The 25264-nt window shown below is 42.5% G+C and overlaps 1 protein-coding gene across 4 annotated transcripts in view; it reads left to right on the plus strand.

Moving 5' to 3' along the window:
• RUBCNL (RUN and cysteine rich domain containing beclin 1 interacting protein like) overlaps positions 1-25264 on the plus strand; it is a 35398-nt gene that overhangs the window by 465 nt on the left and 9669 nt on the right. For 2 of the 4 annotated variants that reach the window (XM_006032961.3, XM_025214729.1), the window contains exons 2-5: positions 2250-2356; positions 5038-5158; positions 10632-11318; positions 21490-21584. In XM_006032961.3, coding sequence (XP_006033023.2) covers positions 2250-2356; positions 5038-5158; positions 10632-11318; positions 21490-21584 — 1010 coding nt within the window. Of the gene's footprint in view, positions 1-2249; positions 2357-4718; positions 4788-5037; positions 5159-10631; positions 11319-21489; positions 21585-25264 lie in introns of those variants that run through there. The other 2 variants (XM_025214731.1, XM_025214730.1) reach the window with 2 other exon arrangements.

Here is a 25264-nt window from a genome sequence, read left to right on the forward strand (position 1 = left end):
TGGGCGTGGTGCGTCAGGCGTGGGGGGGCGGGGGTGAAGGTTTTCTCCCCGGGGAGGCACCCCGTGGCTTTTGCTGCAGGCCTGTGAAGCCGTGGCTGCGGCACGTCACATTTATTGCACAGGTGGCCACTATAAATAGGGGCGGGTGAAAATAAGACCAGCCACGAGTGCCAAATCCCCTGGGGCCCGGGGACGCGCGCTGTACGTGTAGACTGGCCGCACGTGCCACGTCGCTGTCAGGCACCTTGCTGGAGCGCGCCATAAGTTTAGACCGGGTGCCCGCATCCAGGAGTCGCCACACAAGTCGCTGGTGCTGCGCGCCATAACTGTAGACCGGCCACATGTGCAAGGTAGCTTACACAACTCACAGGTGAAGCGTGCCCAAAATGTAGACCAGCCACATGGGCTGAGTAGTTTCCCTGTGACTCACTGGTGAAGTGTGCTGTAAATTTAGACTGGCCGCACGTGTGAAGTCAGTGGCCACAAGCGCAAAGTAATTGCACAGTTTGCCAGTGGGGCATCATGCCATAAATTTAGATGGGCCACATGTGCCAAGTAAGACCAGCCACACGTGCAAAGTAGTTGTTACACAATTCACTGGGGAAGTGCGCAATAAAATTGGGACTGGTCACACGTGCCAAGTAGGTCTCCCACTGTAAAAATGACCCATTAGCTAGAAAAAGAGCCAACAAGTGAGAGCTTGAAAATGTGCAACAACTCCATAGATGGTTTCTCTCTTGCTTGAATCTGAACGTGTAGCAGGGCCCCATGTTCCTGGGATCTGTTCCTGTTAAGCAGTTTCCAGGGCAAGTAAACAATTTCTCCTCCCGTTTCACATCATTTTCTGGTTAAGTATGTGTTTCTGATAAATTTGATCTACTGGTTAATTTTTTCCCTGAGCAGCATGCCAACTGTTGCCATCCTCTGAGTGCTTACATGGTTTAATGGGAAGAAAAGAAAGCCTCTTCCCCAAACGTGCTAAGCAGCAGCTTTCTTCCTGGTCATTTCAGGTACTCTGATGCCACAAGGTGAAGGGATAACTGAAGTCTTATTCAGACTGAGGAAGGACATCTTGTGCCTTATAGCTTGTTGAGTACCTCTTCCAGTCATTTCCAATAAGAGAGACTGATTCACTTCACAGATCATCTTGCACACCCTCAAAACCACAGCTGTTACAACACTACTAGATTTGGGGGGAAACTTGGCTGGGGGGAAAAAGGACACGTTAAAGTTTTGTAAGGTCCTTCACTCAGTTTAGTTTCAATTTTAGTAAACAAATTCACATAAAACAGAAGGGCCTAATTCTGTCACCATTAGTCAGATGACAAGGAATCCTGTTGACTTGCGTTTGACTACACATGGAAATATGGTGTTACTTAGCATGGGAAAAATGGCAGGCTTGTACCCCTAGTAATCTTTGCGCTGCATAATGAAATCTGTGAATTTTCAGTTTGCATATTTTCCATTTTGTTATAAACATTTCCTGCACATCTGTGTACTCATGTTGGTGTAAATGTAAATACTTCTGCTTTTTACCAGAGCTCAATCTAGCCCTCTTTGTTTTAAAAAGACAGAGAGTGACCATTTTCAAGCTGTCCAACCATACCAAGAGGGTTTTTGCAAGTTTGTCTTCTTTTCTTTTCTTTTCTTTTCTTTTCTTTTATGACCCTGGTCCCAGAAACTTTATACTGTATATCTATATATAGTCCTTTCAAACTGGGGGGGCGGGGCACTTTTCTCTCCTGTCTTTTAGGCCATGCAGGTTCTTATATATATACTTTTCAAAGCATTTCATGAAGCAAGAACCAGAAGGCCTGAAAGTTAAATACTTACATGTAAAAAGCTTATCTCAGACAAACTACACAGTATTGCAATGGTACTCAATATCTGTCTTGTGGACATGACTCCAGGCTGCAGGGCTGTGTCATCCAGCCCACAGAGCTCTCTATGGGTTCACAAAATTGGCATCAGAGAAGTAGTAACAGCATTAATTGCTGCTATTTCGAGAGGTTCTTATGTCCATTATCAGTACACAGCTTTTTCTTTCATTATAAAAAGACAATAAAGCATATTACAGAAACTTTCAGTTGGTCTAAAAAAAGATATCACACTTACTCAAAAAAACCTGCCTGCCTCTTTGTAAAATAGGCATTTAAAGGTGTGGAAACTAATACTTGATAAATGCATATTTGAATTTAAAGGCACAGTTGATTTAGTAATCATTATCACCTTTTCTCAATTATTTCCAGGTTGTTTAAAAAAAAAAAAAAATGATTTTCCCATCATGTCTCTTCATGCTGTAATCCTAACCAGCTGCAACAGAACACAGGTTTTCAAACAAGCTAGTTCTCAAAAGGTAAAGCAGTATATTCTTTCTTTGTTTCTTGTTAACTGAAAGTGATCCTTTTTAGAAAGATTGTTTAGCTTTTAGTTCGTAGTGGTTATGGCAAATCCAGTAACCTTAATGTGCTATTGTTGTCATAATAAACTTTGACTTTGGGGGAAAAAAATCAAAACCAAATGTATAACTTGTGTCAGGGAAAAGCCTAAGTTATTTGAAAACAGGCGAGGGCTTTGTGGTGTTGGTTTTTTTTTTTTTGTAGGTTTGGACACTAGCTTTAAGTAAGTCCCTTGAATTAAAGTACTTCGCAATGATCAAACTTTTTCAAGAGCTTCCTTTCTAAATTCTTCCAAAACTCAAAATAGATTGCTGTAATGGGAGTCATTTTGAAAGTAAACTTAATTCTCTTATCCGAATTCTCAGAACAGTGGTTGCTTATGATAAAAATTTTACAGGAAGCTTCTTGGAGTAAAGAGTCTTAGAAGACTGAACTATGATATTTACACTGATTATTAAATTAATTGCAGGAAGTTGTGGTATTGATTTGAGCAGTTGTTAGAATTCTGCTGTCCTAAGAGATGGAGCTGATTTACTACAAAACTGATTAGCAATAACTACCCGAAACAAGTTTTTCATCAAACTGAACAGTTATTAAATATATGCACTCTTTTAAGTACTGTTGAACTAATTGATATGTATTAATATTTGCATGTTTGGGAATATTTATTCTTAAAATGTGCTGCTGGGAATAATGCAAACAAAACTGGATGTTTAACAGAATATGTTCCTAAAATTTGAGATAATAGAATACTAAAAACTTTAAGCATACCATAACACTCTTGTCCTGAAGCCCTGTTATTCAGCTAAAATGGAAATACCTATTCATTTCTTATTTGGGCACCTCTACTTTCCATGGGCCAAAGGAGATTTAAGTTAGATCCAATAAAGAATGCAAGCAAAAAAAAAGATGGGGAATTAAGTCTAAAACTGAGATCCAGAAAAACCCTGAAGCTCAGCCTTACCCTGATCTTCCACATTGTGAGCAAGTGCTCCAGCCATTAATCACTATAAAATATAAAGGGTGACCTCCCTTCCATAAAGTTGCACTTCTTCCCATTTCTTTTCTAGGTAAACTTAAGTTTTATATCAATATGTTTAAGTATTTTAATTCAATGCAAAACAAGGACCCGATTCTGCAAAATTTAGACACCTTGCTTAACTCTGACTAAGCAGTCCCATTGAATTGGTGCTACTCCTAATGATAAAGTTAATTGTGTATCTTAATAGTAGGTATCACTGTTATGAGAAAATAAGCTTTCTTCTTCCCACATGTAGAAACTCCTGCCTCCCCACCCCCACCAATGTAAGATAATAAAGCAGTATTAGCAAGTACATGGGTGAGGTGCAAAAAATATAGCGGTCTCTCCTTCATTAGTATGCTGTTATGACTTGAACATGAGGGCTGTATCTAACAAATATCTTGGGCACCTGGTCCCCAGAATAAAATCCAAACTCCAGAATGAAGCACTTAAACTCCCTGCGCAGTGCATCGTAGGTATCTCAGAAAGGCAATGGAAAATTCCTGCGTGCTGAGTGAGGGGCTGCCTAGAGCTAGTTAACAAGAAATACTACGCAGCTTAGGCCCCTGAGTTAGGGCTGCAGGCAGGTGCCTCTGTCTACTTGGGTTCTAGAACCTCAGATCCTTTACTTAGGGTATGGTCTGCATCTGTTGTTCGCAAGACCCAATTGCAAGTCATTCTTCTCCTTTAAAATACTGCTGGAGTAGAATGAGTCTGAGGTGATGGTATCCACCTTACCTATGATAGTGGTAGTTTTGCTAATTAGAACAGTCAACCAGCAAGTAGGAGGCTGAGGGGAATGACCCATATTTCTAACCTACTAGGAGAATGCTTTAACTATCCGGTTATAGGCGGGGCTGAGGTTCAAATTGGGCTGCTGGACAGAAAAGGATGCAAGAGTCGTTTGGGGTTTGGATAAGAGAGTATAAAGTGGGGGCATGACTATAGCCTAGTGATGAGCGTATTCACATGGGAAAGGGGGGGACCTGGGTTTAGGTTCCTGTTCTAGGTAGTGTTTATGTATAATTACAGGTGAGTAGTGGTTAGAGCACTTGGGAAGTAGGAGGTCTTGGTCCTAGGATATTATATAACAGGTGGGTATCACCATCTTGTTCTCCTGTGTCTATGTTGTTAAAAAGATGCATGTGTAGCTGCTTTATTTCCAATTCTGTTTCTGTTTTAGGCATACTCTGTATATAGCTACCAGTTGTGTTCCTTAAAGGGATGGTTACAGCTATTTTCTGGATCTATTTAGGCTTATATGAGATTTAGGTATACAGCTGGTTAGACTAGGGTAGGTCTGCATACACCCAGAAATAAAACTCAAGGTGAAGAGAAATTTGAGGCCCAGGAGATGCCAGTGTCAGGTAGATTCTAAATAGAGGTTTTTGGATCACAACTTTGGATCAAGTCTGGTAAAGTCGGGCTGTAGAAATAAAAAATTACTGTGTGAATTAGTAATTCAGGTGTAAGATGGCAGGTGTAAAAGATAGACATACATTGTAGGAGAAAATGGCCTAAACTCTGTCTTTTTCAGGAGCATACAATAACTCTTTTGTGCATTGCTCATCCAACAGGGCTCCATAATTAACAGGTTTGTGTGTGTGTTTGTTTTAGTTGATCAAGGAAAGCCACAAGGTAGCTGTTACAGAGTCAACACTTTCATCAGATCCTGCAAAGATTGCCCCACTAAGGACTAGCTGCCTTGCTCAAACACCTCAAATTTCAGTTCTTCCAGGTATGCCTCTTAGTTTAGTAATAGTCTTCTCCCCCTCTTTACTAAAATCTAACCTGAATTGCTGTTTAAATGGTGTACTGTTTAACATGTTAATACAAACTGTAAAGATGTTTACTACTTTTTTCAAAATAACGTAAAACTAACTGATTAGAGCTGGAATTTCACTTATTTGAAATGCAACAGTAAGAAATTACCTCTTCAAATTGAAAGGTAGTTGTGTACGTACTTGCTTTATAAAAGAATATCATTTTGGCCAGACCAACAATTTCAGTGTTCAGAGTAAATGACCTTCCTCTCAAATAATCTGAATGGCATCTGCTATTTGACTGTAATGCATTAAACCTTTATTCATGTAAGCAGTAACTTTGTAGATTTTGGGAGACTAGAAAGACAAATCACTTGTGAGCTTAATTTTGCATATTTTACCTTTTCAATAACAGTTAATATTCCTGGTAACAGCTTTAAGTAATATGTCTGATTTTTTTTTTTTTAAGCTTGTTCCAGGACAAGAGAGGGGCTTTATTTTGAGCCACACCTGGCTAGCATCTAAGTATTAGCATCTTTGTGGGTGTTTTGGGGGATTGGCTATATTTTGGAATATTCAGTCTTTTTATTTTATGGGTTGGATTCATTAGTAAGTCAAGTTTTTAAAAAATGTGCCTGTCCAATCAAATTATTTAAGCAAATAATGTTGTCTAAGTAGAACCTTTAACTTTTATGGGTAGGTACATGGGAAAAGAAGGACAAAGCTTTGAATCTCTCACAAGACAAGAGTTGTTTGTTATTTGTATCACTTTGTAGCCATTGAACAGCAGTCCGGTGGTGCTATACAAATACAAGGAGAGAAGAGAATATCCTTGCCCAAGAATGTCCTTGCCCAAGTGGGAATTTCCATTTTAAGCATAAGATGAGAGACAACGGATGGATACAGACAGTTTGGGGAAACAATGAGATTATATTGTTCTGAATGATTGATTGTCAGTGACTTTAGTACACCATCAGCCAAAATATTGTCAATCTGTCTGAAGGCACAGTAAAGGAGAGCTTGAAGCAGGAGGATAGGTGGTTAATTTTGCATGCCTGGCAGCAAGGGCTGGAGAGACAAAAGCATGCTTGTATTTGAAGAATGAACCAGAGTGAGAGGTTAAGCAGACCAGGAAAGGGATCTCTGAGCAAGTGAAGGGATTAAAGAACATGAACAGACATGAAACTCTGGCATCCATGAGAGAGTTGTGAGGAGGAGGCTTGTCTTTATATTTTTATCTGAAAAGAAATTGGAAAGTTCCTGGGTATCAAGAGAGGGGAGGAAGAACTGGTTTCAGGAGGGAGTCAAAGGGATGGTAGAGGTGATATTCAGTTAAGTTGAAGAAGTAGAGCTGTTCAACCAAGAAGCTGTGAAGCAGGAAGAGACAATTCTGTAGTAGAAGAAGGTCATGTGGTCAAGGGATTTCTGCCAGAAATGCTCACAGTGCAGGAGAAGTGGAAGCAGATGTTTGAGCATGGAGTGTGGCAGGATGGACTTAGCAATGGGAGAGGGGCAAAAGAGTTTGGTGTGGGAGAATGTTGTCTTGACTCTTCAGCCTCCCTTCCCTTCCATCCCTCTGCCCTCCACCCCCCTTGCATGTGCTGGATATGAAGGATTATATTTGTGTTAGAGGCAAGAGGTGACAGGCCATTACAACATATTCTTACAGCTGTCACCTTTTGACATTTTTGGGAAATACGGCAGTGTTGTGTGTTAAATGACATTTGCCTTCAGACTTCTTAAACCAGGCCTGAACTAGAACACTTGGCTGGTATGGGTGTATTCAGTTTTGCCAATGTAGCTTATTCCTGCATCCTCATCTTAAGAAAACAAGTTATTTGTGGAAAAGCAGTTTTATAGGTACAGCTGTTTCTGTATTGGGACTTTTGCTGGTACGCTGATGTTGTTTATAAATTACTGATGTGGCTGTGGTGGCTATACTGTAGCATAGTGTAGACCTGGCTTTAATTTTTGAATGTATGCCACTGAAAGCATAAATAACTAGTACATAGCTCTCGAATGCCGTGGGCTCAGTTAATACATGTGTTCATTAGTGGCATGTGTGGTGGGGGAGATTGTTTGTTTGTAATCCGTTTCAGATGTGCTTATTGCACACTTGCCTTTACAAGGTCCAGGATTATGGGCTGAGCAATGTGCATGATATTTTACTTTGGTGCCCAAAATTACTAATCCCTGTCATCTGGCACAGTTGAAACACCTAGCTCCCAGAGGAATTAGCCTTAGTGAGATTTGTTGCTCTGTCGTTGAGATTTGTTACCTTGATAATGTCCAGTGAGACAACTTCTAGACAGAGGTCTCAAAGTCTTGACACTGTTCCACCTGTGGTGCTTGGCATTCCTCCTGAACCCAAAAAGTCCCCGCTGTACTGGAAACAAATCTTATTTGCATCTTTTCTTAGAATTTTACAATCTAATGCATCTGTCTTAAAGAAGTGGGCAAGTATCCTGTTAGTCATCTGAAGTCTGATAAGTAATTTTCTCCATCTCAACCTCTTGACTAGCCTCTTCACTGAATAAATGATGGTGGTTTTTGCCTAAGCTTTGTGCTGAAGCAACAGGTCTTGTACTTTGATTGAGTAATAAACAGCGGTTGACTAATGCATACTGTTGTGCTTGTGTTGTTATACCTGCTATTTGAAAAACATGTTTGATTTAAGATTTTTATTTAACTTTAAGCTTTGATGCAAGTTAGTTACTACTGTGAAATCCTGGCACACATTTGATTTCTACAGGGGCATTCTGTCCACTACAGTTCTCTATTCAGGCTGCCTGTAAGATATTCCTGCCATTCTGGATAATGTAGTCAGAATCATTTTGGCTCCTTTTTGTCTAGCAATTTAGGAGGCATATTCTGAAACCATAGGTAAGATAGTGTAAGGTCGGAATATAAATTGGTTGAGCTGAATGCTAGAGAGAGCCAGTTATTGGTGCCCTCTCTTCCTGTCCTTGCCAGCTGTTGTCTTCTCTGGAGCTACCAACAGTAGCAGTGGGCATAAAGTTGGTTGCTGAGAGGGGGCAGTTGGAGAACCCCTGGTTGAGAAAAGTGACTGCAATTATGCCCCTTTATAAATCTATGGTGGATCCACACTTTGAATGCAGTGCTCAGTTCTGGTCTTCACACTTCAAAGGATATAGAAGAACTAGAGAAGGTCCAGAGAAGGGCAATAAGGATGATTACTGGTATGAAGGGTCTTCTATATGAGGTGAGACTAACGGGGCTATGTTTATTCAGTTTAGAAAAGAGAAGCTAGATGCAGAACATAATGGTTTACAAAATACTAAATGGTGAGAAGAAAGTAAATAGGAATTTATTACTTACTCTCTCAATACAAAACTAGGGGTCACAATGTGAAACTAGGAGGTAGCAACTTTAAAACTAAACACAAGGATATTTTTTCTCATACAGCATGTCATTAAAGTGTTGGATTTATTGCCACCAGATGTTGTGCAACTGACAGTATAGCCAGATTCAAAAAGGGATTGGACAAATTTTTGGAGGAAAGGTGCATCATTAGCTATTGAGTGTAGGAGTTAGGGATACAGCTTTTGAATCAGAACTTCCTAGACTTTAAATGCTGGAGGCTGCAAGTGAGAGAAAAAGGGGATGCTGGTCATACCCAGTTCCCTCTCCCTTTTAGTATCTGCTCTGTGCTGCTGTGTGACACAGGATGCTGGGCTTGATAGACCTATGGTCTGACCCAGTAAATGACAGTTCTTATGCTCTAAAGTCATTCTTGCAGTTCAGACAAATGCATATTGTGTGGGATGTATAACATTTTCCATTGCCTTTATAAAGGTGTCAGTGGGCATGGGAATCCAGGGTTTTCTTTCCATGTTGTATATAGCAGGCTAATGCAGGAATTTAACAGGAATACAAACCAGATGCTTTAAGGGGAGTACTCTTCTCTTTTCTCTATGAAAGGGAACGCACCCCTGTAAGAACACTACGCACATCCAGTTTGCTTTTCTTTCGCAATGGATCCTATCACATTTTATAATTTAAAAGTAATTTCTCATAAGAATTTCAGCATGGTCCTCGCTGCTGTTTGTATGCAGGCTCAACAAATGTAAATGTAAAACCGACTCTTGCAGTGCTAAGGAATATAAGTGTAGTTACTTAAAACACTTGCAGACGTTAACATTTTCTAGCTTGTGTGGTTACCACCTTTTATTTTTATTTTAATGGGATCTTTCCTGGCAGGCTACTCAGATCCTTTCAAAGTCCTACAGGTGAGTATGGGAGCTTGCTTGTATGTAAAACAGTTTGCTGGCAAAGCTATACAAATAACCCCCTTCCTTCCCACCCGCCTCCAAGCAATGCAGCTGACACAAGCAACATCATGAGTATGTTGGGTGTGTGGTGGGAGGGGAGGGTATTCCCCCAAACTGATCTAACTATGCCAGTAAAGCTTTTAAGCATAGATTCTAGCACTTCCTGTTCTCTTTCTGCACAGTGATATAAGGCTCTTGATCCCCTCCTCCCTGCCTTTTGCAGTGGTCCTTCTGTCTGGCTTGCTTTTTTCTGTTCTTAACTTAATGCAGGAGATAATGTAAGAAATGAAACATCTGTTGTCTCCTGTTCTTGAAGGCTCTTATGGTTGAATTCAAATGTCATTTCAAGTAGTTCTTTGAAACTTAAGTGATTTCTATTGTGCCAGAATTCATGGAATACAGTTCTTAATTCCAGGCATTAATTGCATGTTTTGCATATAGCTTTCCTTTACATTCACAAACTGGGATTGATGGTAATATCATATATAAGCACTCCTGTAGTTCCAGTATGTCACGCTTCAAAGAAATGTCACTGAAATTAACAGGAGTGTAGTAGTAAAAGGTATCATTTTGGAACCAAGAGTTCTAATTTTTTTGTATGACTGAAATTAATAGAAATGTTAGGACTTGTAGGAGCCTATGTCTTTTTTCCAGCAGTCTGTGCTGTGCTAGAAAGACAGGCAGTGGTTCTGTTTTAAAGGATTTTTTTTTTTTTTTTAATTTGCAATAAGACAAAACCATGGAGAAAAGGAAACCACAGGACTGAGGAAAGTTGCTTGGGTGTGGGGGGGACTATGCTTTCTTGTTTTGTACCTCATTCACCTTTTGGGGGAAATGATATGTGGGAGCATGCTGTCTGTCAACAATAATTTTAAAATGTTAAATTGTATGTGCTCTGGTTTACCACATTATTCACTTATTATCTGTGATCTTATTAACCACAGAAATGCTTTCTTGTTGCAGGGGACAGTAATCTTAATGTTTCAATGGAAGAGCTAGTGGGCGGGAGGGGAGCTTGATTTAGTATTTTTGATCCCCATAGCATTTTCTCTTTCTCTCATAACCAAGTTTGGTGGTGGTGGTGTTTTTTTTGGATGACTTCTTAAACTATTGATTCTTTTCCCCTTTCCCTTTTTCCCCGCTTCCTTCTGAACAGATGAATACTCAAGGCCAGCCGTAATTGGGCATGCAGGGAATTTTGGATCATACCCAGATAGTACTGCAGCAATCAAAGACATTCTTGTGTCCGTTCTAAACGCATCTGGTTCTAAACCTTCTTCACTGCCAGAGGAAACAGCGTTGCAGAGAGCAGAGCATCCAGACAGCGATATGGAATGCTGCGAGGAGAGTAGTGATGGGGATTATAATGATGACAGTGATGCTGATTATACACATTGCAAGGTTGCATGTATACAAACTGACATTAGGTTTACAAGGCACCAGGCGTTTTGGGATAATACACAGTGCAGTTCTTCTAAGTCTTCACTGGGGTCGTCATCTTGTTCATTTACTGGTAGAAGTCTCATCACTTCCTCTCAGAATAACTTAACCCATTTGGAACAGTTTCCCCCAAAAAACAACTGCGTTACCGAGGTGACATTAGCTGGAAGCACTGTCACATCACTGGTGAACTCTGTTACTTCATGTTCAGAAAAAGAACATACAAATTATTCAAGTCCAGTAGAGCAACCTTTGACTGTTATTACAATCTGTCCAGATTCAACTGCTAATAAGCTGTTGGAACCTACTGACAGCTATGAGACATTGGAGCCCAGGCCACTCAGGGATGAGACTAGCAAGACCTTCCATAACTTTTCTCAACTGGAACCCTCTGAGCAGCAAGGTAACCCTCATGTAATCACTTACAAAGTGTTTCTTCTTTGAGACTTCTATAGCACTGATAGATAGAAATCTATAGCTGATGTGGTCTCACTGTAGTGATTATAAATGACTATGCAAATGTTCTCAGTTGGAATGGGGGACAGGAAAGGAGGAAGAATAAAAAAATTAAGAATGGGTTTTCTCGGGCATCCAAACAATCGGTGACACACTGAAAGCTGCCTTCATGAGGGTCTCTGGCTTTTTCTTGCTATGGGAATATTTAGCTCAGAATCACTAGTAGAAGGGAAGAATTCATGGGCCTCAAACAATACAGATACTCTAACCAGAAAGACTACTACCTGACTTTTATCTAGAGGTGCATCGATGTATCGGAATAGCACCGATGAAAGGAAAGTCTAACATTATCAGCAATCAGCTTTTTTTGGCCGGTGTAGCCAATATTGTTACCAATAAATGCCGCGTGCATGCGCATGGCCAGGAATGCAGTCCAGCAGCTAAAGAGAGGAGTCTCTTGCTGGTAAGTCTGTGGGAGAGTGGGGGGGAAGGGCAGGGCGGGAGTGAAGGGGCATGGGGAGGGCAGATTGAGGCCCTCACAATGAGGAAGGGAGTGGGGCAGGGGCAGGCGCTGCCCAGCCAGGGTGGTGAATGCAACCCTGGGAGCAGGATGGAGCCTCAGGCAGCTCACTGGGGGGGGGCTGGGATGGGGAGAGGCTTCCCAGTGCTGCATGCACGCCTGGGGGAGGCATGGGGGACATGTGCCTCCCCCAGACTTGTGTGTGGGGTGAGGGTGGGCTGCCTGCTGTGGGCTTAGGGCCAGGGACTGCACCAGCCTCTTCCCAGCAGGGGTTCTGGGCCAGGGCAGGGTTTTGAGCAGGCAGGGGTGGGGTGGGTGGCAGTGGCACTGGGAGGGGGGGTACAGGGTGGCTACAGGGAATTTTGGGGTGGCTATAGCTCACCTTGTAGCCCCCCCCCAGTGCCACCAGCTGCCCCACCCCAGCCTGTAGTGGACAAGTCCTCCCTCACCCCATGCACAAATCTGAGGGGTCATATGTCTTCCCTGGGGGTGAATGCAGCAGTAGGGAGCCATTCTCCTCTCCCAAGCCCCCGGTGTCCCCTGGATAAACCACCTTCAGGGTCACATTCACTTCCCTGGCTTGACAACATCTACCACTGCCCTTGCCCTACTCCAGCCCTCGCCCCACCCCTTCCCCACCACAGACTTGTGGGCAGAAGGCTGCTCTCTGAGCTGCTGGGCTGCGTTCCTGTAAATTGGCTATCAGATTGGTATTGGCTGAAATGTCTGGTTAATAATCGGTCATCGGTATCAGCCAAGAAAATCTTTATTGGTGCATCCCTACTTTTACCTTATCTCAGGATTTCCCATATGTTAAAAACAGAGTAAATCTTAGAGATCTCTTTAGCTAATGATTTGTTGACATGATGGAGGGGGAAGTACGTGGAAGTTGTTTGACACTAGTTGAAGGAAAGGTAGAGGGAAGGTTTCCCTGATTCTGACTGCAAAATCAGCCCATTTCGAAGCTTGGCCTTCTTTCTTCTGTAGAGGAAGTCTGAGGTATCTGGTGCCTTCCAGGTGCAAGCAAAGGGATGGTCTCCTAATTTGTACCAATAGCTCTTCACTTTTAATCCACTTCCTTCAGATTATAGAAATTTAACATTGCTGTATTACAATCTTTTGAGAACACAAAGGCAAATACTGTGTTCAGAGTATATATTCTAACCCCCGTCTATATTACAAAATAAAGCTGTGTCAGTTGAGGATATGCAAAGAGCACATCCTTGTAGCTGATGTAGGTATGATAGAAAACCCCTGGGGTGGACACTGTTCAAGTTTGCAAGAAGGATGCCTCTGTTGCTTGTGGGACCTGGTGTAGCTTAGGTCTGTATGCCCATGCTTACCTCATCTGGTGGCCAGAAGTTCTTCCAGCACTGAGAAGCTGCTCCATGAAGCTGTTGGTACATGCAGAAGCCTTACTCTGCCTGGGAAAGGAGGAATAACTCTGTTGGTAGAGTGGAGGTTTCTGCTGCCACTGAAGAGCTTTTGAGTGTGGGTGCACTCAGATCTGCTTGCTAAATTTGCTTGACTAAACTGAAGTTGGCTTGTTCTCTGGTACTGCCTTCATTGGTGGTTATAGTGAAGACCTTAGTTATCTCTGTTTTTACTGACTGCTGTTTGTGACACCACAAGCAACAGGATCAAAGACTGGCTTTTTTGGTGGCATTTTTGGCTGATATTAGGTTTGTTCTAAACCTAATATCAGCAACATTGCTAACCTTCACTTCAATTTTTGTTTTTCTCTGTAGTCAAGTAAAAAGTATAGGACCAGGCAGTCACTGATGCAAAAACAAGTCCTCTATTACCAAGGTACAGAGCAAGTAATGTTGGGGTGACAGCAAGCTGACTGGACAGGACTGAACTAGTGGTCATACCAGCATTCTCCTTTTTCACTTTGGACAAGTTACCTCAGCTCTCTGTGTTTCCCCTCCCATGTTATGTGTGTCGCTCTCCTAAAAGAGAGCTTTTTGGAGGCAACAATTATACCTCATGTGTTTTGTAGTGTGGTCAGCATAGTGGGGCCTGATCTGAGTTGGATCTTTTCTCTGCCATCTTAAATTAAATATGATGATGATTTACCTTCTCTATATTTAACGGAGACTAGCAAGTGGTGGGAAATGGAGGGTTGCACCCTGTTCCCTTTCTCTGAAAGGTAATTAAAGTTTGGAATACAAGGATTTTTTTCTCTTTTTAAAAATTCATCTTGTATGTACATTTTGGGAACCTCAAGCAAGCCTCTCATACAGTTCTGTTGAGCATCTACCTTCGAGGACCCAGAGAAGTGGGGTGAGAGTTCACTTGTGCCTGCTCCGCAGCCTGCCAAAATTCAGTGGAAGGGTTTGTGTTGACTTTGTGAGGTTGTGGATGTGGTCTTCAGTTACTAAACAAGACACCAGAGGTATCAAATCTTTACTAGCGATGTTTTGTCCAGTAATTTGTCAGCTATTTCAAGTTGAGTAGATGTTACCATGACTAAAAATTAGTAGTGAGAGTAAAAATCATTCCCCACTTCTAAATTTGGGGTTCACTTGATAGGTGTTTGGTGTCATATTTTTCTAAGTCCTCAGTCATCCAGGAAAAAGTTTTATAATGTAAAAGCAAGCAGAGGTTGTCAGTTTGCCCACATCATGCAAGTGAAAAGGGGAGACACTCTTCCCACCTCCCCCTTTGTCAACAGTAGATCTCTGAGCATTGATTTGAGTGGTGAAACTATATCTACATCTCCAAGAAGCTAGTCGTTCCTATCTGTAAATGCCTAACGTCATTTCCAGTTGTAGCATGTCCAACTTCTTGATCCTGTAGGAAGTAATCAGAAGGCAGGTACAAGTGCAGGATCATGGAGCCTAGCAGTAGCTTTGTTTCTTGGGATGCTGTTAAAGTGGTTTTCTGATATGGCAGTGATATTGGTTGGTTCCTTCTGTTAGTTATTCTGTTCACTGAACCAGGACAATATATCTGGATCTGCCCAGTATAGATGTGGTTAGAAACAAGTTACACCCATGTTTGTAGCTAAGTTCAGCCAGTCACGCAGGTTAGGGTAGCTTAATCCTGAAATGCTGCCCAAATCTCCAGACACTGGCAGGAACCGAAATGCATGTGTTTAAGTACTATTATCTTGGCTGTAATTTCCTGGTCTTCTGGCAAATACGAGACATGCCACAAGTCTCCATTGAGTCTGTGTGAATAATGATGCTGGCTAGGACAATAGCCCCTTGGAAAGCAAATGCTTGAATGGGTTCTGAAGGGAAAAGGTGACTTAACAAAGAAGCAACTGCTTGAAAATATCCTTGCTGTAAACCATGGGCCTCTAAATAAACTTCACAGGTGCTGGGGTCTTATTGTACAGAGGATGCCATGTTGTCAAATGATGACTTTGATCCTGCTGACCACCGTTTTGTGTTGGAAAACCAGCTTGCCCTCAGTAGGTGTCCAGTCTAGGAGAGGTTAAATCAGGGGTGGGCAATTATTTTGGACAGAGGGCTGCTTGCTGAGTTTAGACAAGCCATTGAGGGCCGCGTGACAGGCAGCCCAGGTCCGATTAATTAATTTTCTAAATTTTTTAGGGGCTCTACGGGCCGGATAGAATGGCCTAGTGGGCTGCATCCGGCCCCCGGGCCGCATTTTGCCCACCCCTGGGTTAAATGATAGATCAGTCAGTTGGATGACAAAATAGAGAATTGGTTTACAATAAATAGGATGCAATTTAATAAAGGACAAGAGCAAAATTATCTGCTTAGGAATAAGCAGCTACATTAATGCAAACATCAGTAGCGACTGGCTGGGATCTGAGAGTCCTAGTGGATCACAGACTGAATGGGAATCAACACTATCATACTGTTTACCTAAAACTACCACATTTTTCTTTAATGTATTACACGTCACACTTCTGTTTACCTGTGAAGTAATTCATTGGAGAGTCTGGAGGACAGCAGCAGAACAGCACAAAAATAGTTGAAAGTCAAGAAAATGTGACTGAAAGAATGAATTGTTTTAGTATAGAGAGGACTAAAGAAAGATGATGCAAGTTTTCAAATCTGTAAATTTGTTGCTGAAAATAAGAAAGTTAAGAACTTTTTTTTTGTGACCACTGGGGATAGAACAAAAAACACTGGACTTAAACTGCAACAAGGGAGCCTGGGGTTATCCATTAGGAAAAAATTCTTAACTGTAGAGGCACAAGCTTTGGAATAGACTGCCTAGGGTTGCTGGTCCCCCTTGGCAAGTTTATAGGCGGCCACCAGATCCCCTCTCAGCCTTCTTTTGTGGAGGCTGAACAGGTTCAGGTCCCATAGCCTCTCCTCGTAGGGCCTGCCCTGCTGCCCCCTAATCACGTGAGTGGCCCTCCTCTGGACCCTTTCGATGCTGGCCACGTCCCTCCTGAAGTGCGGCGCGCAGAACTGGATGCAGTACTCCAACTGTAGCTTGACCAGTGTCGCATAGAGGGGGAGGATCACCTCCTTAGACCTGCTCGTGATGCATCTATGGATGCATGATAAGGTGCGGTTAGCTTTCCTGACCATGTCCCTACATTGGCGGCCCATGTTCATCTTGGGATCAACAGTGATTCCAGGATCCTTTTCTGCCTCTGTGCTGACGAGAAGGGAGTTCCCCAGCCTGTAGGTATGCTGCTGGTTCTTCCTCCCCAGGTGCAACTTGTCAGTATTGAAACCCATCCTATTCTCATCTGCCCGCCTCTGTAACCTGTCAAGATCTAGTTGCAGCCTGTCCCTCTCTTCTAGTGTGCTCATATCTCTCCACATCTTGGTGGCATCCAGGAACTTGAACAAGGTGCTTTTTACCCCCTTGTCCAAATCGCTGATGAAGATATTGAACAGTTCGGGCCCGAGGACCAAGCCCTGGGGAACCCCACTGCCCACATCCCTCCAGGTCAAAAATGACCTGTCCACCACCACTCTCTGGGTGCGGCCCTCCAGCCAGTTTGCGACCCATCTGACTGTGGGAGCACTGACACCACAGATGCCTTATTTTTTAATGAGGATGGGGTGAGAGACAGTGTTGAAGGCCTTTCTAAAGTCCAGGAAGACTATGTCCACTGCGAGACCTGCGTCCAAGGCTCTTGTGACCTGGTCATAGAAGACCACCAGGTTGGTCTGACAGGACCTGCCTCTAATGAACCCTTGTTGATTGCCCCTAAGCATAAACTCCCCTTCTGGCCCCTTGCAGATGTGCTCCTGGATACTTTTCTCAAAGAGCTTCCCCAGGACCAAGGTAAGACTAATGGGCCTATAGTTTCCTGGGTCTTCTTTCCTTCCTTTTTTGAAAATGGGGACCACATTGGCCCTTTGCCAGTTGTTGGGCATCTCGCCAGAGCACCATGAGTGCTCATAAAGCTGTGCCAGGGGTCCTGCAATGACCTCTTCCAGTTCCCTAAGCACTCTGGGGTGGAGATCGTCCGGATCTGCTGATTTGAACACATCTAGTCCCTCCAGAAGTTCCCTGACTAGGTCCTCACTGACCCTGGGCCTGGCCGCACCTCCCCTGGGTCCGTCTGGGATCCCAGTGGGGGGGATGTCCCTCTCCCTGCTCAGAAAATTGAAGCAAAGAATCTGTTACAGAGATGAGCTTTGTCATCTGGTGCGACCACCAGATTAACAAGCATGTCCCGCAGAGGCCCCACATTATTTGGAACCTTCTTTTTACCCCCTATGTATTTAAAAAAGGACTTCTTGTTATCTTTTTCCGGGTTGCTAGTCCCAGTTCCGTGTCTGCCTTAGCCTTCCTTACAGTCCCCCTACAGTCTCGAGCCAAGGAGCCAATCCTCCTTGGTGATGGCCCCTCCCTTCCATTGGGTGTACACCTCTTTTTTCGCTTTGAGGCATTCATGGAAGCTTTTGGTGAACCATGGGGGCTTTTGAGGACTCTTGCCCCCTTTTGATCCGCATGGGGATTGTCACGCTTTGGGCTTGGAGGATCGTCTCCTTAAGGAATGACCACTCTTCTTGGACTCCCAACTCCCCTCCCCTCCGGGACCTCAGTGCCCCCGAGCTAGACTCCTTAGCTCAATGAAATCCACCCTTCTGAAGTCCAGGGCTGCTGCCTTGCTGCAGGCCTTTGACACCCTGTGCTGGATGGTGAATTCCAGTAGGCGATGGTTGCTATCGCCCAGGTGGTCAAACACCCACAGTCCCCTCACCAGGTCGTTGCCTGTGGCCAGGACCAGGTCCAACAAGGCCTTTCCCCTGGTGGGACTGCGCACCTCCTGGGTTAGGTGGAGGTCCTGTAACTCAGCTAGGAACCTGCGTGAGCAGTCAGACCTGGCTGACTGCTCTTCCCAGCAGATGCCTGGGTAGTTGTCTTATAGTAGTGACAATGGCATTGCTCTGTAATGAGGCAGAAGGATGGGGGCGCTGGAGGGAAGCAGGGAACTGAAATGCAAGAATGAGATGCTTGCTTTTGGGGTTGGGGGCAGATGGATGACTTGGATTATCTCCTGGCTGGCAGTTGGCTAACTGTCAGCTGGATGACTACTTAAAAACGAGCTCCCCCTTTCTTATTTCCTCCTTGTCCTTAAGTATGTGTGCACACTCCAAAAGCTAGTCCCAGTGTTTTAAATTGAAACAAATTCACTGTGAAATTATTTCTAAGGATTTATCAATAATGCCTGTTGGGTTTTTTTAACAGAGCTACTGTAACATAACTCTCCAAGGCTCCCTGAACAGTTTTATTTGAAATGTACATTTCCACCTTTGCCAGGCAACTTTCTGGCTGAATTTTGTATTACCTGATCTTTGGTTCCAGATGAGTAGCATCCTAATGGGTGCTGCTTTTCTTGGGTGGGTGTGGGGTGAGGCCTGAGCTTAGGAAGAAACCAGATGGTTTTGTGTGACACAGCTTGCCGTGTGCTGCTACCAGATCCCAACCAACTCCTTCATGCAGGTTTTATATGCAACTGCCCTGCTGACATTGTGAGTTGGCACAAAACTGTCCTTCCATGCCTTTACCTGATTAGGCCTGTCGGTGGCAACTACAGACCAGGGCTAGCTCATTTGGCTAATCCTGAAATGGTATGTTCAGTGCTTCGTTGCAGATATTTTCAGTAGCCTTATTTTTATCTGCTAAATTATTTTAGAATTTTAGTCCCTTTGAACAGGTTAAGTGATCAAAGGTTTTGATAATATTTTTCTGAGGTGGCACATTTGTAGAGGAATATTCAGGGATTCTGTTACTTGGTACAGGTATTCTTGGGGTGTGGGGTGGGGAGGAGGGAGGTTTTTTCCTTCTGTTTTAATCCCCTTATCCAAATCTCACTACTTTTGGATGGGAATATGAAGTCCTCTTATAGAAACATGAAGAGGGGAGGTTAGAATAGTCTTCTGCTAAAAGTCCTAATTTGTCTTTAAATTTAAATAGATCTCTAGCCTCTTTCTATCTCCTCTGCTTTTAATTTTTCAAAATATGTTTCTTTCCTTTTTCATTTTATTTCCTTTTTAAAGACCTCTAGCCCTGAGTTTTGGTCTTTGCTTTAGGGGCCAGACGGGGCTGACTGCTGTGATCTGGGAAGCTAAGCAGGCCCGGGCCCGGTTCGGATTTGCATCATCTCTTATCAACATGCCCACAGAACGTGTTACTTCTCTCCAGTGTTTGTGGGGGGGATCCATCAATCTCCATCCATATTTCTTCTCTGTGCTCTCAGTTTTTCATTCTTTACGCAGACCTGCAGCTTCACAGTAGAAATGTTGTCTTGTTAGTACAAAAGTACATTTGATTAGAAAACACTAAATCGAAAATTTTTACTGCCATTAAACTTCCTTCCAGTAAAAGATGAAAGCAGTTCCTATGGATAAGCAATAAAGAAAATGAACATTTAGATTTAAATTGGCTTTAAAAACATGACGTGAAACTTCTGAGTTTGTCTGCATCCTGTACTGTTTAGGATGTAGCCTAAAAGAAAGGTTATGTGGCCAGATCAATTATATTCTCATTTATATGAAGAAGCTGAGTTCTGTATGTTATGTTGCCTGGCAAAAATGCTGGGCTTTGAGTACTTGAGGTGTGAGTGTTTCTGGCACTTGTGTATTGTCCATTCACTGCTTTTCAGATGAGATTGTAGTAAACTTATTGTGTTGGAATTTTGCAGAGCAGATTTTATTTCTTAAATGATAATCCGGATCTAGATATTAATAATGCTTTAACAAAAAGGCTTCCCGCCCCCCCCCCCCCCCCCCCCCAGCACACTAGCATAGCACCAGCTAACTAGTTCTATTTCTGAAAATATTCAATATGGCATAACAAAACTTTTTAGCAAGTAGGGGTGCTTACAATAGTCAGGAAAAGTCCTGTGGTGATTAGCTTAACATCTATAATTTATTGTCATGTGGTTTCTGAATCTTTTCATGGATCAGAATTTAAGCAGAAAACATGTTATTTATTTATTGTTTTATAGGGCAGCTATTTGCATATTGCATTGCATTTTTATATTGTGGCAGCACCCAAAATGTGCTGAGTGCTGTAATGAAATATACAGTGTAGTCCAGGTGATAAGCACAGCCTTTCATGTTTTCCTCTGTCATCTTAGATTTATATCAGAAAGCTTGTCCAATAGCTGTCCCAACTTCACAGTTGGCCCAGTAAAAGCTATCACAAAAATCCTTGCCTTTTCATATACTTCCTGCACCATCACTACTACAACAACACTCCAACCCTACTATTTCTTTTCTTCCCATTGCCTTTTTATCTCATCATTAACAGTAGCTAATCTCTGGTGATAGTGGTTTTTAGAGATTTGAATATGAACATGAGGCAGCTCCTTCTAATGAGTGCTGCATCTCTGAGTTCAGCAAGAATTAAGAAAGGTTTGGGGGTATGGTGTGGTGTTGAAAGCCTATGAAGAAGTAGATGTATGCTGTGCGTTAGTGGTGCTGAAAGGAAAGGATTTTGTTTTCCATATGTAATGGAGCTGGCAGTGAACATCATAATAAAGGAAGCTGTAGTTGATGCACTGGAACAAGTGGAATATTGAATTACTACCTATGCTATCATGTGTTAAGGGGACAGAAATGGGTCATAATGTATGGAAAACTACATGCAGTTTCTGCTCCCTCCACCTCCCTTCCCAGCAAAAACACCAAAACCTCCAGCATCCACATGAAACAACCACTGTGTTAGAGGAGCTTGCACCAAAATGTATGTTTTGCTGTTACAATTTTATTTTTCCAGTCTTGATGCAGTGTATTTTTTACTCGCTAACTGTGAGCACCATGTTGCAGGGATAGAAATGGCTCTACTGTCTGTGGCTTTCCTCAGCTGCTCAGGCCCATGCTCCTCTTGTCATAGTTGTTTGGTGTCATGCAAGTCTGGCAGCGAGTGTAACAGATTGACAAAAATTGGTATTTTCTTAGCAAATTTAATTACAAACAAAATTGTAAAATGTCTCAACAAAATTTAATGTCTCAAACAGCTATGTGCTGCTATATTCACATTCTTTCCCTTCTGGTTGCTGGGATAACTTTCAATATAGTCTACATTTTCAAAAGAACAGCTTGGGCAAGCATAAAACCACTTACTGCATTTATTTATTTTCTGGAAACTGTTTGTTAAATCCTTGGCACTGCAAGGAAACTAACAATACTTATTGCAGTGTCTACAAATACAACTTCATCTTTGAACACAAGAACTACTTCCTTGAACTGTCCCTTGCGTGATATCTTCATGCTTCCTGCAGATGTGGAAAAGGTAAGGATGTTACACATTTCGATCCATTGTATTATAGTGCATTTGTGAATAATTAGTCCTGATAGTTGTTGAATCTCCATAGACAATTCCATCTGGTCAGTTCTAGAAGAATAAATTTTGAATCATGACCAAATTAAACTTTACAACTTTTTGTTGGTTTTTTTTTTTTATTTCCTTGTGTACAGATGTTCACCTGATAATTAAAAAAAAAAAAAAAAAAAAAAATCAACCTAGGGCTTCTGGTATTTTTCTCATCTACACATTTTTCCTTTGTCCTTCCTAATGTTCCCTTTTTCATTGCAAACATGTTCTTTGAGTTCAATAGTTTAAATTTTACATTAAAGTATTTTGCACTGTTATTTTTTTTATTTTGTTTGTTTTGTGTTCAATTTTTGTGCTTTTAGTGTCATAAAGCACTAGCTACTCTTTTTCAAGCAGAAAAAATACTTGATTGCTATAATTGAATTACAAAATGAAAGGCAAGAATATATGAATTGTAATATCTGGAATTATGTGAAGCATACGATATGCTCATAAAATTTAACTGGAATTCAAATAGGCTTACACTGCAAACTGGTTGTCTGTAACTGCAGGATAAAGATGGCAAGATACTGCACTGAATTATTTACAGTGGTAGTGTTAAATTTGGTTTTAATATCTCACTTTGGTCTAGTGGAGGTGTTCAATACTATTAACATCAAATTCAAAAGAGTTGCAGAGAGTAAGAAGGGCAAAGTCAGAGACTGAGATTAGGGGGCTAGCTGTTAGGGCTGTGCGAAATTTCGCCGGGTGTTTCGTTTTGAAGCTGTTTTGATGTGTTTCAAGCTTGAAACAATGGAATGAAAACAAAATAAAAGGCTTCGAAACAAGGGCCCTTGAAACATTTCAAAACGTTCTGAGTTTCAAAGCCAGGTTTGCTTGGCTTCAGCACTGGTCCTAGCCGGCAGCGGCAGCCTGCTATCATTCCATGTGCAGATCCGGGGCCCTGCGCCCCCTGAGAGGAGTCCCAGGGGCGCGGGCCCCCATATCTGTGCATAGAATGACAGGAGGCTACCATCACTGCCTGGGGCCAGTGGCAGCAGCAGTCTTCCCGACTGAGTGTAGGCTGTGACCAGGGCGCGGGTGGGTTCCAGGAAGCAGTGGTGGCCTCCTGTTATCCTGCGCACAGATCTGGGGTCCTGCACCCCCAGGAGGAGTCCAGCACATCCCTGCAGCCCTCCCGGGGATGCAAGCCCCCACATCTGCATGTGGGATGACAGGAGGCTGCCACTGTTGGCAAGTGATACGAGTTCTCCTTTCAACTGTTTGAGATGCAGTTTTCCAGCAACCTCTGCACCTATCTCCTTGAAACTTGGCAGGCTTCCTGGCTGCAGAAGGGGCTACCATCCCTGCAATTTTCATCTTAATCAGGCAAGAAATTACAGTGATTTAGGCATTTTCATGATTCCCCATTATAGCCTATGAGTGAACAATTTCAATGAAACGGAACAGTGCTTCGAAACGAAACGAAACAAAACATTGTCCCTTTGAAACACTGAAATGGAAATCAAAACAAAATGGTGTTGTTTCGCACAGCCCTATTAGCTATTGGTCAGGAAAAATGTTTCTTTTTTGTTGAGTCGTATGCATGGAAGTATTACATTATGGAACAAAGAGAGGTGATCAGGTTTGCTTACCGCAGCGATTGTACTAGACCTTGGCGTTTTAGTTCCAGCTAGCTCAGTGTGAACGATGGATGTATATGCGCTGATCAGAACTCAGAACAGTACTACCTAGCTTTTTATTTTACTCCTTACATCATTAGATCTAAAATCCCTTCCTAAAGGGGGTCATTGCCCTCTTTTAATCTATCAGGATACTAAATCACAGAGATTACGTGACTTGCCCAGCAGACCAGTGGAAAAACTAAGAATAGGACCTGTCTTCAGAATCACAGTCCTGTACTCTGAGTAGGCAGCACCACTTCTTGGAGAGAAGATCAAAAAAGCTCAGCCATGCTGAATGGGAAGAAAGTAACAACCAGTGTGACACACTTATTAGACTGTGGAGTAGTCTCTTATTGGAAGTAGTAAAAACTGGTGAGCTCTAAAACTAGACTAGACAAAGGTATTTCATACATACTGTAGGTTGCAATCCTCTCCAGAAGGGAGATGAGGTAAATGATGGATTAGGGCTTTGAATCTTCTCCAGTTTTCCTAGTCACAATAGACAAAGGTGAACTGGGCCACTTTTATAGAGTAAGGTGCCCAGTGTGTAGTGTGAAGATGGGGATGAGAGGGGTGAGAGCAGAAAGCAGGTTTGCTTAAGTTTTTCACTATGCTAGTCTTTGCTGAAAGTCCTTGTGGCGTTTACCATCTTGATGCAAAAGAAGCTCTTGCAGACAAGTTCTTGGGTATCATTTAGGTATCATTGGTTTGCGGTGCCAATGCTTTTTAATCTCCCAAAGATCAGGCACTAACAACATAATACAGATTTTCTGAGTCTTCTGGGTAGGAGGATTTTGTCCTTAGTGGTGTTGTGTCATTGTCTCTGTTCCTCCATGCCCCCCAATAACTGTTTTAATACTCTCTCCCTTTTGTTAGTAACATATTCCAAAGCTTACTGAATGTTTTATGTGGAGAAATTGTTAAGCCAACCAGTGATACTTAATTAGACAATATTCGGTTTAAAATAGTTTTCTTCACCCATGCAGCCTTTTGAACCATTGCATCAGGTCCTGTAGTACTAGGGAAACATTTTGTTCTGTTTTGTCGTAAAGGAGAATGTATTCTTCAACGTAACAAAATGATTGTTACTTCCCCCTCCTGCTTCTTACACAGTGCTGTAGAGCAGCGAGGGCCAACCTTTTTTGCAAGGCATCCTGCAAATTTAGCCTGCATCCTCCTTAAGCGCTACCCTTCCTTTGCCCAAATGCTGCTCTGCTTTTTGTTCCCTCCCTGCATATTCTGCCTCTGTACTTTTCTGCTTCTACCCTGTGCTCCCTGCCTTAGTGCTCTGCTTTCTGCTCCCTGCCCAATCCACCACTGTGCTGACTATCCCTGGCCTAATTTGCCATGTGCCGCACACACAGGCTTCCTGTGGCATATGTGCCACAAGTTGGCAACCCCTGCTGTAGAGGATACCATGAATCATAACTGTCCTGTTTTTCAAGCATAAAGGCCTCCCTGCCCCTCCTCTTTTCTTTTCTTTCTTTTCATTTTTTTTAAGCAAACCATCTATTTTGCATTCAAAACTTGTGGGTTTGGGGCTCCACATGGATTTTTAAGCTTGGGGCTTTGCCAGGAGACCTCAAGATGCATACAGGTGAGCAAATAATTACCTTGTGGTTAACACATAGTGGGAGGCAGAGGATCTGGCCTCCAAGTCTCGCCCTGTCACAGACTTTCTGTGACTGAGCCAGTCCTGTCATCTTGCACTTCTACTTCCCTGCCTATAAAATGGGGCAGTTATCTCCCTGGCCGAATTTCTGTAATGTTTAAAAAGTTCTTTTGCACTTGAGATTCATCCATCATCTGAAGATCCTAGAGTGTTATTAAAGCACACCACTTCAAAATGTAATATGCATACTAAAGTATACACGTACCCAACTCTTCAATTAAAAATCCTAGTAAATTTGCATGCCAGAAGTTAAGCCATATTGCACAGATTTATGTTGAAATCTTGAGACTACACCTTAAAAC

Source organism: Alligator sinensis, unplaced genomic scaffold (genome assembly GCF_000455745.1).
Source record: "Alligator sinensis unplaced genomic scaffold, ASM45574v1 scaffold1219_1, whole genome shotgun sequence".
NCBI lineage: Eukaryota > Metazoa > Chordata > Crocodylia > Alligatoridae > Alligator > Alligator sinensis.